This window comes from Poromitra crassiceps (assembly GCF_964638095.1).
Source record: "Poromitra crassiceps genome assembly, chromosome: 1".
In the NCBI taxonomy this organism is placed as follows: Eukaryota; Metazoa; Chordata; class Actinopteri; order Beryciformes; family Melamphaidae; genus Poromitra; species Poromitra crassiceps.
Genome location: NC_139623.1, coordinates 61819050 through 61832494, shown reverse-complemented (window position 1 = coordinate 61832494; position 13445 = coordinate 61819050). Strand labels below are relative to the sequence as shown.

Below are 13445 nucleotides of genomic sequence, written 5' to 3'. Positions count from 1 at the left end.
GGTAAACGTTGGTGTTTCTGCAAATGGCATTCTCCTGTCACAACAAACAAAACTGGAGTTTCATGGTTTCCAGCCAACATTTATTTATTTGTTTAATAGGATCCCCATTAGGGTAGCAAGTATTCTTCCTGGGGTCCAACATGATTGTCTGGGTGTATTTACTCCAGTCAGGAATCAGAGTGTTGTGCAGAGAGGTTTAGATAACTCAGCTAGTCATCAGACATACTTGCAGGGAGAAACTGTCTGTGGCCTTGCTTTGTCTCTGCCAAATTATGTGCACCTTTCGTGATCCAGCAGAAACAATGATGTGAACACAGCAGAACTTGCAACGCCAGAGACTCTTCATACCTGATTGGAATTCCTCAACAATGTTATTTTGATTTTGTAAATTCCATAAAGAATGTTTTCCTAAACTTTGGATGAAACTGGAAGTACGTAACAAGACCAGTGACAAGAGAGCTATTGATAATGGATAGAAAAAAAAATAGTGAGTTGAATACCTCTTTAAGAAATATCTAGAGGACAGGTGGAGGTCTTTATGCAAGACTCCCATGGCTTCAAAAGCTCATCACAGCCAAATTGCTGACAGTGACAGATGCTCCCTTTTAATATACTAGGAATCTAGTATATATCTAGTATAATCTCGCGCGCTGTGCGATTCCGCCCTGCCGCTTTAAGCCTGGCTGTGTTTCAAAACCGCCTCTGTTATACCAGTGCCAAAGAAAACACACAATCTCATGTCTCAATGACTAGTGCCCTTAGACGGTGGGCCGAGACCGCATTATCTGCTTTAGTTCCTGAAAGCAATGATCCTCATCGAGGGACAACCCAGCCCTCTAAAGTTGCGAAGATTATTTTCATCTTAACATTACATTACATTACATTATGTCATTTAGCAGACGCCTTTCTCCAAAGCGACTTACAATATCATATCAACATATATCACATCTTTAAATTAGGTTTCTTTTTTAGAAATAAAGCCTGTTTCTCGCTCCAGGCAAGGAAGCGCTTGCTCTCAGCAACATTTTTACCCTTATTGGACTATGGTGATCTACTTTTTATGAATGCACCTGAGCAGTACCTGAAGAAATTGGACACTGTTTACCACTGTGCTTTACGTTTTATCACTGGTTGTGGCAATCTCATGCACCACTGTACTCTGTACACTACTGCCCAGTGTTCTTCCTTGTATGCCCGCAGACATACACATTGGTTGGCTTTTATATATAAATCTCTTCTTAGGCTAGTTCCTGCCTATTTGTCTGTTTACATGTGTAGAAAACAAAATCAATACGGTCTACGCTCTCACAATACTCTTCAGATATTAGTCCCCAGAGCTAGAACCGAATTAGGCAAAAAGGCCTTCAAATATGCCGCCCCTTCGTCCTGGAATAATCTACAGAAGGACCTGAAGTTATCAGAGCTGGTAACTTTGGGGGAATTTAAGGCCATTTTGAAAGATCGAGAGGAAAATACTCTTGATCATTGTAACTGCCCCTAAATTGTTCTCCCATGTATGAATGTATTTCTCTGTTTGTATTGCTTGTGTTTTTGTTGTAACATTGTTTTTTATGCTGCCCTCTTGGCCAGGTCGCTCTTGAAAAAGAGATTTTTATCTCAATGAGACTTTACCTGGTTAAATAAAGGTTATTGATTGATTGATTGATCTCATCAAGAGCACAGAGGACAGCATGAAACACAATTAATAACAGTCAGACATCTAGAATAAAATAACATAGAATAGCAATTCTAAAAGGTAATCAGGGGCAAAACAATAATACTGTAGCGAATCGAGAATTCGCCCAAGGAACCGGAGACTTAAAGTTGGTACAGGGCTTTTATTCACAGGTTCAGTGTATTAGCTTCCTGCGGTAGCTTCGCTGCTAGCTACACACACAACCAGCTAGCTCTCCTCCATGTACAGACTGGCTCCCGCCTCGAGACAGAGTGGTCACATACACACCCTTCCCCCTAGGAACAACCCCCACACATCAGTTCCTAGCTAAACACGGAAACACCACATTACACGTAATTACCTGGATCGCTACATACTCCTCACCCAACAAGAAGTCGCGCCCACGCGACACCCACAACCCCCACATATCCCCCTGTACCAAAACACACCAACACTAACATTTTTCCATCAACATTTAAATTCAACACATTTCAATTTAACCTACCCCAACATTTACCTTAACTTTCAACCACCGCCATTTAGTTACTTCACATCATTTACATTTTCAATTTAACAATAACCCCTACATTTCCATTACTTCTTTCCACCACCACCATTATTTCTTTTACATTATCAATTTACCCTTATTTCCCCACAACATTCCTTTTCTTTACACACATCACACCCTTCACGACCACCCTTTCCATCCCCCCTCTTACAGCTTCTGTCCCACCTGAAGCACGCTAGTCCCACTCAACCCCCAGTGGGGTTAGTCCTCTGCAGTGTAACTCTTTTCGGTCCCCCCTCTGTGCCCCACAGTCATCACACTCACTGTAGTATCTCCACACGTCCTCCTCGCGTCCGGCCCAGTAGAAAAGTGCACGAACATTGCGGAGCATCTGCCTGCGTTTCCACTCACGCACGACGACATCCATGATGGTTACGCCGTCGTCCTCCAGATCCACATCTGGACAGTCTTCCTCGTCTTCCTCCACCTCCTGCACTCGGTCATCCTCCCGCCCCCCTTCCCCAGGGGGCGGCGTGTTCAGGACAGCAGGGGGAACACAACCGGCCTCGATCTCCACCTCGGCTTTCCGCACCGCAACCGTGGGGGGCGCAGTGCAGTTTCTGGCTAAGTGCTCAGGCGAACGGCAAGTCCAGCAGAGTCTCACCTGCCCGCCGCCTGCACGTCTCTCTTCTCCCGCTGTCCTCCATGTACAGACTGGCTCCCGCCTCGAGACAGAGTGGTCACATACACACCCTTCCCCCTAGGAACAACCCCCACACATCAGTTCCTAGCTAAACACGGAAACACCACATTACACGTAATTACCTGGATTACCTGGATCGCTACAATACGTAACAATAGTTAGTAGGTATAAAAGTAGCGAGTACATTAGTAGTTCATTTGTTTTTGTTTTTGTTTTTGTTTTAGTTTTTAAGAAACGAAGACAGTTCCAGAAGGGTCCAGGTGTAGCTCAAACAGGTGAGTCTTTAGTCTACAACGAAAAATAGGTAGTGATTCGGACAATCTGACCGAGAGGGGGAGTTCATTCCACCATTGTGGCGCCAGGGAGGCAGAGTCGCGATCGGGATGAGCGACCCCTGAGTCCATGTAGCGGAGGAGGAGCGAGGCGATCTGGACAGGTGGAGGAGCGGAGGGAGCGATGCGATGGTTGGAACCTGACCATGGATTGCAGATACAGAGGGGCTGACCGGTGGGCTGCCCTATAGGCCAGTACCAGAGTCTTGAATTTGATGCATGCCAGGATGGGAAGCCAGTGAAGGTTATGGAACAGGGGAGTGACATGAGAAAGTTTTAGTAGGTTGAACACCAGACGGGCATTTTGGATGAGCTGGAGAGGTCGGATGGCCGAGGCAGGTAGCCCAGCCAACAGAACATTGCAATAGTCGAGGCGGGAGATAACTAGTGCCTGGACCAGGAGTTGGGGTGCATCCTTCGTGAGAAACCGACGAATCTTGCGGATGTTATACAGTGAGAAGCTACAAGAGCGGGCAGTCGCTGCAATGTAGGGTAAGTTGGACAACTGGTTATCAAGGTTATCATCTTAATCAGATTCCGTTTGTTGCCACTCGAAAATTCTACGAGCGTTTCCAAAACCAGAGTTTAAAGTACGTTACATTTGCAGGCAAATGCTGCGACCTACTGGAACCAATAGCACGCCAAGATGCTGATGGAGGGATATCATTGACGTATCAGAGTTTGTTACGTTGTCATACGGCTCTACTCTTTCTCCCCGAGAAGAGCCTTGTGACGAGTTGGATACAACAAACAAAACAACACGATAGCAGCAGCTGGATCACTATACTGTACGTGTGAGCGTATTTAATGGTTTGCAACTTGTTTGTGTTGTACAGCATTTTGTTCAAACATATGGTGACATTGAATCAGTGTTAGCTTAGCACTAGCTAGCTAGCATACGCTACGAGTGAATAGAATTGGCCTGCATCTAGCCATTTCTAACTAGCTAGTTTTTCTCGAATTGATATAACGTTGGCATGGACCCATCTCGTTATGACAGTGGGGAGATGATGTTAGCTTTTAGGTTGATACTAAACCTTCAGATATTTACTACCTAACATCAGAAAAGCTTGTCACAATATGCAGGCTGCAAACTAGCCACCTTTAGGTGACAGCCAACTTTTCATCCCAAAATAGGAGGATTTCTGAGTCGTTTGATTTCTGCCCTGGTATCTGTCACCTTTTTCACTCTCCATGACTTTGCATCCCTGAATATGAAGTCAGTTAGATTCATGGATCACTGCACCAAAACTTCTGATGACAAGAAATCATCAGAATTTTTGTCTAGAAGTTAGTATTAACAATAAAAAATGGTCTCGTTATTGAGTTTAACACCTTGTTACATCATTATGATTTGTTGTTCATTGTCACTAGCTGCCTATGCATACATGAACCACCATCATTCCGTCAGTCAGTCAACTCAGGGAAATTCGTTTGATATAGTTTGTTGATGTAACAAATAGTAACATACAAGCAGATACACCAAATAGCTCAAATGTGAAAGAGAATCTATAAATGTAGATGGCTGTGAACTCTGATCCCAAAATAATTAAATTCCTACAATAGTTAAAATAATTTAACCCCCCCCCCCTGACCCCCCCCCCCCCCCCCCCCCCCCCCGCTACACACGTGTACGCGCATGCCCGCATACACACGCACACACTCGGACTTTGACATCGTACCATGGTGGGTAACTTCAGACTCTGAATAGTCTCTTTTCTACCATCGTTGGTAATTAGTGGCCGGGCCAGCGAAGCGGCAGGGCCACTTATTGTATTATTATTATTATTATCGTTGTTGTTGTTGTTGTTGTTGTTGTTGTTATTATTATTCTCCCGGGAAGTTGGACTTCCCATGCATGGAAATAAACCAAACTTTTCACAAAAGTCCAGTCCCATGCCAAACTTCTTTGACGCAAATTTGGCGGCAATACTCCTAATGGTGGCGTTACAGTGACCGTCTAAAGTTTCAGACTTTGAAAATTCATAAAAAATCAGGCATACGTGCTAGGGCTTTGCAACAAAAATGTGGGCCCAAATGAGGAGAAACTTTTGTACAATGCAACCTATGGCCAATTATGAAGTCTAAAGACAGCAAAACTGCAAAAGCTGTAAAACTAATTAAACCCTACTCCACATTTCTTCTTCAAATGACACCAAACTTCAGCATCTGTCCTACACAAAAGTATCAGATTTTCGATTGATCAAAAATTGAGCCCACAGTGCATCAAAATGTTTAATTCTGCCCCCATGTATAGCCTAAAGAGCATCGTAATTGCCCTCATTACCTAATGATGTGAGCAATGATGGCATCAGTGATGATTTCATCAATGATGTCATCCTTCATGGCTGAGCAGACTGGGTGGGTCATGTCATAGTTGTTGCTATGACGTCATCGGCAATGTCATACTTGCTACTGTGATGTCATCGGTGATGTCATACATGCCAAAGTATAAATAAGCAATGTGTCAGTCTATCTAGTGGCTTTTAAACATGAAGTCTGGATCATGTCTGGCTAGCACGAGCAGGATATTTTCCGGTTTTACCTTTTTAAACATGAGGGGTCTTTGTTTAGAAACAACTGGATATGAGCCGTTTTTAATTTAGTTAAGTAGATATAAGTGCCTGGGCGGTGAGCAGGTGGCTATATTTGACAATTTAACAGGACCTCAGTCAAACTTTAACGTTTGTTTTCATTGTGAATTAGAAAATGGTCAGGGGGCCGGCCACTCTGCATCCTATCACGGGGCGCATCTGGCCCCCGGGCCGCACGTTGAGTATCACAGCTTTAGAGTGTCCCCTGCACTTTTTCATGGCCATTTTCGAAGGGGGCCCTTGACCTCTCACCTCAAGATATCTGAATGAGAATGGGTTCCCACGAGCCTAACCCTTTACATACATGCCCACTTTATGCTAATCATCCCATGCAGTTTTTGGCAAAAACACGCCTCAGCAGACCACCACTCAAATGAACACAAACCAATGAGTGCTGATGGAAGAAAATACATACATGTTTATTTTACAAGTAGTAAGGGCACATCTTTGCAAAAACCGTAAAGTAAATACCACAGTAGAGTACCTCAGGGATGACATATTTTTGTAGGAAAATCCATTCCTATGGCACTCTATAACCTGGAGGGTTAACATCTTTGACATCACTTCCCATGACAGCAGAGACATGTAAATAAATAAATAAATATACTCTGTGACTGTTGTGCCTCTTAAATTATAATCCCACACTAGAAAGAGCATGTACACACCTTGCCACACACATCAAGGACTTTTGAAGGTTAAAAAGTACTTGTGTGGACCACGCCGACATTTGCAACATCATTGTACAATACAATACTTTTGGACATGGTCTGTCATGAATCAATGTCGAGGTAGGGACTGGAACTAAAATAGCCTACAGGCTGGAGGGACGCTTCTATAAATGATTGATGTATACAGCCAACACATCTGGTAAAGAAATACCAATAATGTCACAACATCATAATGTCCATATCCATCTTACAAATACCAATCCTTCAAATTGTCCATGAGAAAAATCCCCCAAATGTTCTGCTTATAAAACATTGGTTAAATCACTGTATACGCTACAGTACAGCCACATTCAGCCAACAGGTTTTTGGCAACAGTAATAAGAATACTGTAACTCTAATAACAATATAGGGCCTTATCGTCGTACAGGTGTTTTGCGCACCTCTTATGCCACCTTCTTATGCTATCGTCTACCTCCACCATCCAGTTTTGCACTGGGATCTAAGCGCAAACATAGGTGTAGGCGTGGCCCTGGCCTTTGCACGCGTCTTATGCTATCGTCTGCCTCCCGCAAGTGTCATTTTGCACTCTGGCGAAGATACCATCGCCATGTTCCGAGCGTAAACACAGGTTTGGGCGTCACCCATGCCAAAACAGGCGTGTTGGCGCTAAATGTTGGCCACAAAGTCCTTGCATGCGCGCAATTTTAAGACCACCTAATAACAGGTTTTAGCGATAAAAACCCCACTGCGCCTGAGCGCACTACGCAGTCCACGAATCCAAACTTGTTCTTGCTGTCATTTGTAGCATTGTGCTTTAGGAAACTATTGGCCTGCTTGTCATGTATCAAGTCTGCCTTTCTTATCTCTAATTCCCCTTGCCCCATGTCTCAGTGAAAGCACCCTGCACTCAGCGTTGTTGGAAGCTGCGTCTCATCCTCCAGGCTGTCACAGACGTGACGCTGTGGCTTTGAAGGTGGAAGGACATGATCACACCTGTGATGTCACAGACGTGAAGCTGTGGCTCTTAAGGTGGAAGGACATGATCACACCTGTGATGTCACAGATGTGACGCTGTGGCTCTTAAGGTGGAAGGACATGATCACACCTGTGATGTCACAGACGTGACGCTGTGGCTCTTAAGGTGGAAGGACATGATCACACCTGTGATGTCACAGACGTGACGCTGTGGCTCTTAAGGTGGAAGGACATGATCACACCTGTGAGGTCACAGATGTGACGCTGTGGCTCTTAAGGTGGAAGGACATGATCACACCTGTGATGTCACAGACGTGACGCTGTGGCTTTGAAGGTGGAAGGACATGATCACACCTGTGAGGTCACAGACGTGACGCTGTGGCTCTTAAGGTGGAAGGACATGATCACACCTGTGATGTCACAGACGTGACCCTGTGGCTTTGAAGGTGGAAGGACATGATCACACCTGTGACTGTCAAGACTTTTGGGCATAAACACGCCTATATGGAGGTTTGGTGACGCCATTAACACAGCGCAGTGGGCCGACACGCCCACAATTAGGGCTTTGCGCGGCGCTATTCGGGCGCAAAGCGGGTGCTAACGCAAAATGACCGCCTTTGCGACGATAGAGCCCATAATCTCTCAAGACAAGATTTTAGATTAATTTTTTTACCAATGGGTTCCCAGAATAATAAGAATATGCAGGATACAGCGCTGTCTGTGGCACAAACTTTTTGAGGGGAAACAGTAAGCCATCTCTGTTTAATCATAAAGTCAAGCTGTGTTAACATAACCATCGCTCATCAAGTCGACAGACCCAGCCAGGAGGAGAGGGAGAGAGAGAGAGAGAGAGAGAGAGAGAGAGAGAGAAGTTGAGGGGGGGGAGAAACAACATTCCCCCCCAAGGCAGTTCCCTCTCCTGTCCGATCGTGATGGATTATGTGCAGTTCAGATCTTATTGTATAATTGAGCCGACTTGAGTCGGTTGGACCTCTGAACCTAAGTTTGCTGGGAATTGTGGAGTTACTGCAAGAGAATAGAGAGACAAAGTAAACGTCACTTCCTGCTTTTCTCTGTGTACCAGCATCTGAAAAAATATGAATGGTGGTGAACGGAGATATACGTTACTTTTTTGATCGCATGTAAAATTGTGTCCATTTAAAAGATAACTATGTATGTCAAGAAAGTCGCAGTTTGTCCTGAAACTGAAACATAAGGTTTAGTTTTGTCAATCAACTACATCCTCGTGTCGTACAATATACATCACACCATCAACAACATGGACTGGCAGGAGAGATGTCACTTATGCGACTGGTTGTGCGTAGTCTTTCTGATTTATAACTTATAGTGCCACAGTTTTACCACAAACTGCAACTTTCTTGACTTGCAGAGTTATCTTTTACATTGACAAAATGTATAGCCTATTTGTACCCCGTGGCACAATTCAAACAGGATCAAAAAACTAACCTCTATCTCCATTCACCACCATTCATATTTTTTCAGACGCTGGTAGCTACTGAGAGAAAGGCAGGAAGTTATGTTCACTTTGGCTCTCTATGGGGAGAGGGAGTTAAATTTGAAATATAACTATTTTTTTAAGTTTAGCAAATTAGGGCATTTAAACTCAATCGTATTTTGGTATTTGTCACGGGTGTCAGATAGAAGTTAGAATTATATTTACAGCATTATCTGCCTTACCTGTTTCAGTTTGAATCCGAACATTGTTACTTTGGGGTGACAAGTCATTTTAGCTCTCAAATAACTTACCATGGCAAAAGAGGTGTTTTCAATTTTCAATAAAACTTAACTGTAATCAAACCATACCAAACCCAATTTACCATAGTTCTCTCTTTTCAAGAGTATGAAACACATAGCACCTAGCTTCAAGACATTTTGCTAATAATTAGCCTACATCTTCCTTTGTAAATAGCCTACTGTATTCCGGGATATTGTCAACGTCAAAACGTGCATATATCTAGTGTTCTGCTTTTATATTACATTAGGGAAGCTTTATCAGCAAATCTGTCAATTTCATTAACTAAATGCTGAAAGTATTTTGCAGATAGTTATATCCGTGATAAAGTGCCTTCATGTTTTAAAACATTCTGTAGGTTTATGTGGACTCTTAGGATGCTTTCACACCTGGGACCCATGTAGCTACCCTGCAAATGTTCCGTTCTGTTCCCGAGCGCGGAAGAGATTTTGTAATGTGAAAGCTGACCAGCGGGGGAGAGGGGGCGGGGGGCATCGTAGTCAGGCACAGAATGGAACCGAACAGAACGAAAGCAATGTTCCCAGTGAGAAAGCACCCTTAATATTGGCCCGGTCGGCCCTGATACAGGCCTACCGGGTGCCTAGACAGACATACCTCAAATAAATCATCAACCATAAGGCCTAATATGCATATGTCTGGCCGTGTTTGAAAAGTAAGAACCTATTAAATAGAGCTGAACAGACATGTGACATCACTCCCCTTTGATGAAAATGCACCATTTATGATGCAATTCTATCAATATAGGCAAGGATGAAAATGTATATTTTTCCTTTATTGCATCTCCATTTACTCTGGAATGGTAAGATGTAGGTTTACTTATAGTATATTCATATTTCAGCTTTTTACCTTTCAAACAAGGCCATGCATTATAGGCCTTACGGTTGAGCCATCCTGTCTGTCTAGGCAGAGAACAGCCCAAAGCACCCTGGATGGATAGGGTTAAATTAAGGTCCGGCAGTGATTCTTAGTAATATGCTTCTGTCAGGCAGATATTCTCACAGCTGTCTGCCTGATTCAGTTCTGTCCTCTTTAAAGCTGCATTCAGCCATGTTTTTGTGTTAAAATAAATGTTAAATTGCTCTATATTCTGACAGCAATCACTGAAATAGTGCTTAGTCAGTGACTTCTCTCTCCTGTAGTCCTGCAGGCAGGGTGGATGACATATCTCCGCAACCGTAAGTCGTAGAGATTAAGGGATGGCGGCATTGGATTCGGGGTGAAAAGATACATCTAGTCCTATAATTGCATCATGATTGGACCTTCCGTTTCTCAGAAAATTTCAACTTTTATCTGATTGGATCAAAATTGGTGCCGACCTCAAACTATCCAATCAGAGAAAAGTTAAAATTTTCTTGGAAACGGAAGGTCTGATCGCGATGCCTGTAAAGGATTATGTAACCTGTAAAGGATTATGTATTTTTTCACCCTGAATCCAATGCCGCCATCCCTGAGTCTCTACGAGTTACAGTTGCGGCGATACGTCCGCCCTGCCTGCAGGACTACAGGAGATACGTCCGCCCTGCCTGCAGGACTACAGGAGATACGTCCGCCCTGCCTGCAGGACTACAGGAGATACATCCGCCCTGCCTGCAGGACTACAGGAGAGGGGGTTTCAAGTCACAAGACCAAACGCTCTATTTCAGTGATTGAAGAGCCATTTAACCCTAACCCTATTTTAACACAAAAACATGGCTGAATGCAGCATTAAGCCTCTCTTCCCTCACGTTTGTGTGCGTTGGTAAAGGTACATGGCATGCCCCGCCATATTCCACTCCTGCCCCGGCCTGCCTCAACACGACACGGCTTTATGTTGTCCATTCAGTGTGGTGGGATTGATCTTTTCCAGCGTGACCTCAGTATTGCTGTCTAAATTCCCAGAGATGTCAGGGGAGAGTTTCTCCATGGTGTGGTTCACCATCCCCAGCTCTACCTCCCCTCCCCATCCACCCTTCTTCTGTAACTCCTCCTCCCGACACAAGATGCTGTGGGGAAACACGTAGCTGGCTGAATGGTTGCCCTCCTTCGGGATGTGGCTCTTGGGTTGATACTTAGTGTTGGCGTCAGAGGCAGGGACTCCTCCCATGTCGTTGTTAATGCTGATGATCTCGATGGCGTTGCTGCCTGGGCAGAGCCGGTGGCAGCCCAGGAGAATGGAAAAGGGCTTGCGGAAGTCGGCATTGAAGGCGTAGATGATGGGGTTGAGCGAGGAGTTCGCCCAGCCGAACCACACGAACACGTCAAAGGTGGTGGAGCTGACACAGGAGAAGTCGGCGGCGCCATCCGGCAAGTTGGGCTCACAGAACGGAACCATACAGTTGAGGATGAAGAAGGGCAGCCAGCAGCACACAAACACTCCCATGATCACCGACAGCGTCTTTAAGACTTTGGTTTCTCGTTTGAATGACATTTTGAATGAGCTCTCGCTCTCTATGTGCGAGCTATTTCCCATGCTGCTGTGACGGTTCTTGGCGCTCTCAGCTGCCCGCTCCAGGGCAGAGATCCTCCGGATCTGTTTCTGGGCAATGCGGTAGATCTGGGTGTAGGTGACGATCATGATGGCCACGGGGATGTAGAAGCTGATGAGGGAGGAGGAGATGGCGTAGGTCCTGTTAAGGCTGGAGTCACAGTTGTCGGGGGGCAGATCACCAGGGTACGTCCCGTTTAGGTCCACGTAGCTGGTCGTCTGAGCTTTGTGCCAGTTCAGCCGAACAGGAATGAAGGAGATGAGGACCGACAGCGTCCACGCCCCACTGATCATCAGACACGCCACTTTCGGGGTCATCTTCCGTTCATAGCGGAATGGGCTAGAAATGGCCCAGTAACGGTCTACGCTGATGACACACAGGTTCAAGATGGAGGCCGTGGAGCACATGATGTCAAACGCCACCCAGACGTCACAGAACGCTCCGAACGGCCAAAACCCCACCATCTCCGTCGCCGCCTTCCATGGCATGACGAAAATGGCTACCAGAAGGTCAGAGATGGCCAGGGAGACGACGAAGAAGTTGGTGACCTTTGACCTCAGGTGTCGGAACTTGGTGACAGCTGCGCAAACCAGGGTGTTGCCTAGCAACGTGGTGAGGATGAGGAGGAAGAGGAAGCATCCTGTCAGGACGCGTTTGGATGGGTCTCTCTCCGGTAGCAGCTGTTTGCCGTCTTGGACCGTCGAGAAATTCTGATCCATTGTTTGTATTAGACTCCTGATAAACTGAGAGAGGGGGTGGGTGAGGTGAGGGGGGCGGTGGGACTCACCCCATCACATCCCCAGCCTGCTTCTCCAGAGGGGGAGGTTAGATGGACAGCAGCGCAGTCGGTGGAGAGGTGGGAACTTGTCTCGGCACCAGTTCCCCCACAGGCCAGGTCATCCATAGGTTCCCTGCAGCCGCCATCCTTTCCACAAGAGCTGCTAGAAATATTTCAAAAAGAAATCTTCGTAAATGAGCAAAAAATAAATAATAAATTCCTGCACCAGCTGTGACAGCAGCAGACATTATAGGTTGAAGTAATATCCCAGCTGTTGTTTGCAATTATTTTTCCAATTTACTCAGAAGTAATAAAGCAGTAGCGATACAATCTAATTTGTCCAAAGGAGTCCTCGTTCAGTTTTCTCCTGTCACCATATCCTTCAGCTGTCAAAGCTTCTGTGACACTTTCACACCCTAGCCTATTGTTGCCCAGCTGTTAAGTAAACAGAGGCTGGCGTTATATAGCAGCTCATCAATAGCTTCTATTGATGGTTTTCGTGCTGCCTTGATTTGCTTCATGATCCCAGAGGCGAGGCGCGTGTGGTGCCTGCGTCGACGCTGATCCATTCGCAGTCCCCCCGCCCCTCCTGCAGTTTAGCAGAGAGGACCATGGAAATGTCATTTTGTTTGGTTTACTTTGCGTCCCCATATGTCTTGACACAGCAAGGTGACCTGTCGACTAAAAAACAAAAGCAAAATATAAAAACGCTATAAGGTTGGTCACCCACCTAAATATTTTCGTTGGCAATGCAGTTGAGATTCCTGTCTTAAAAAATTTCAGACAGCGTGCGCTCTGCTGTGCGTAGCTACAGCTCTGGGACGAGACCCGTGGCAACTCCAATCGATCCCGTAAGCGTAAACTCACAGCCCGTCGACAGAGCTATATCCAGCTGGTGTCCAAATGAAGCAGAGAAGCCGCTCATCTACTCTGCGCTGCGCTCTCCTCCAAAGGAAGAAAGGTCAAGCTTCCC

General features: G+C 45.4%; 1 protein-coding gene across 1 annotated transcript; it reads right to left on the bottom strand.

Annotated features, from left to right (window-relative positions):
• Window positions 1-11018: 11018 nt before the first annotated feature.
• On the bottom strand, window positions 11019-12413 carry drd1b (dopamine receptor D1b; the record flags this gene model as incomplete). The annotated part of the gene is made up of 1 exon (XM_083635310.1): window positions 11019-12413. The coding sequence occupies one exon, from the start codon at window positions 12411-12413 to the stop codon at window positions 11019-11021; it is 1395 nt and encodes a 464-aa protein (XP_083491436.1).
• Between the last annotated feature and the right edge of the window lie 1032 nt (window positions 12414-13445).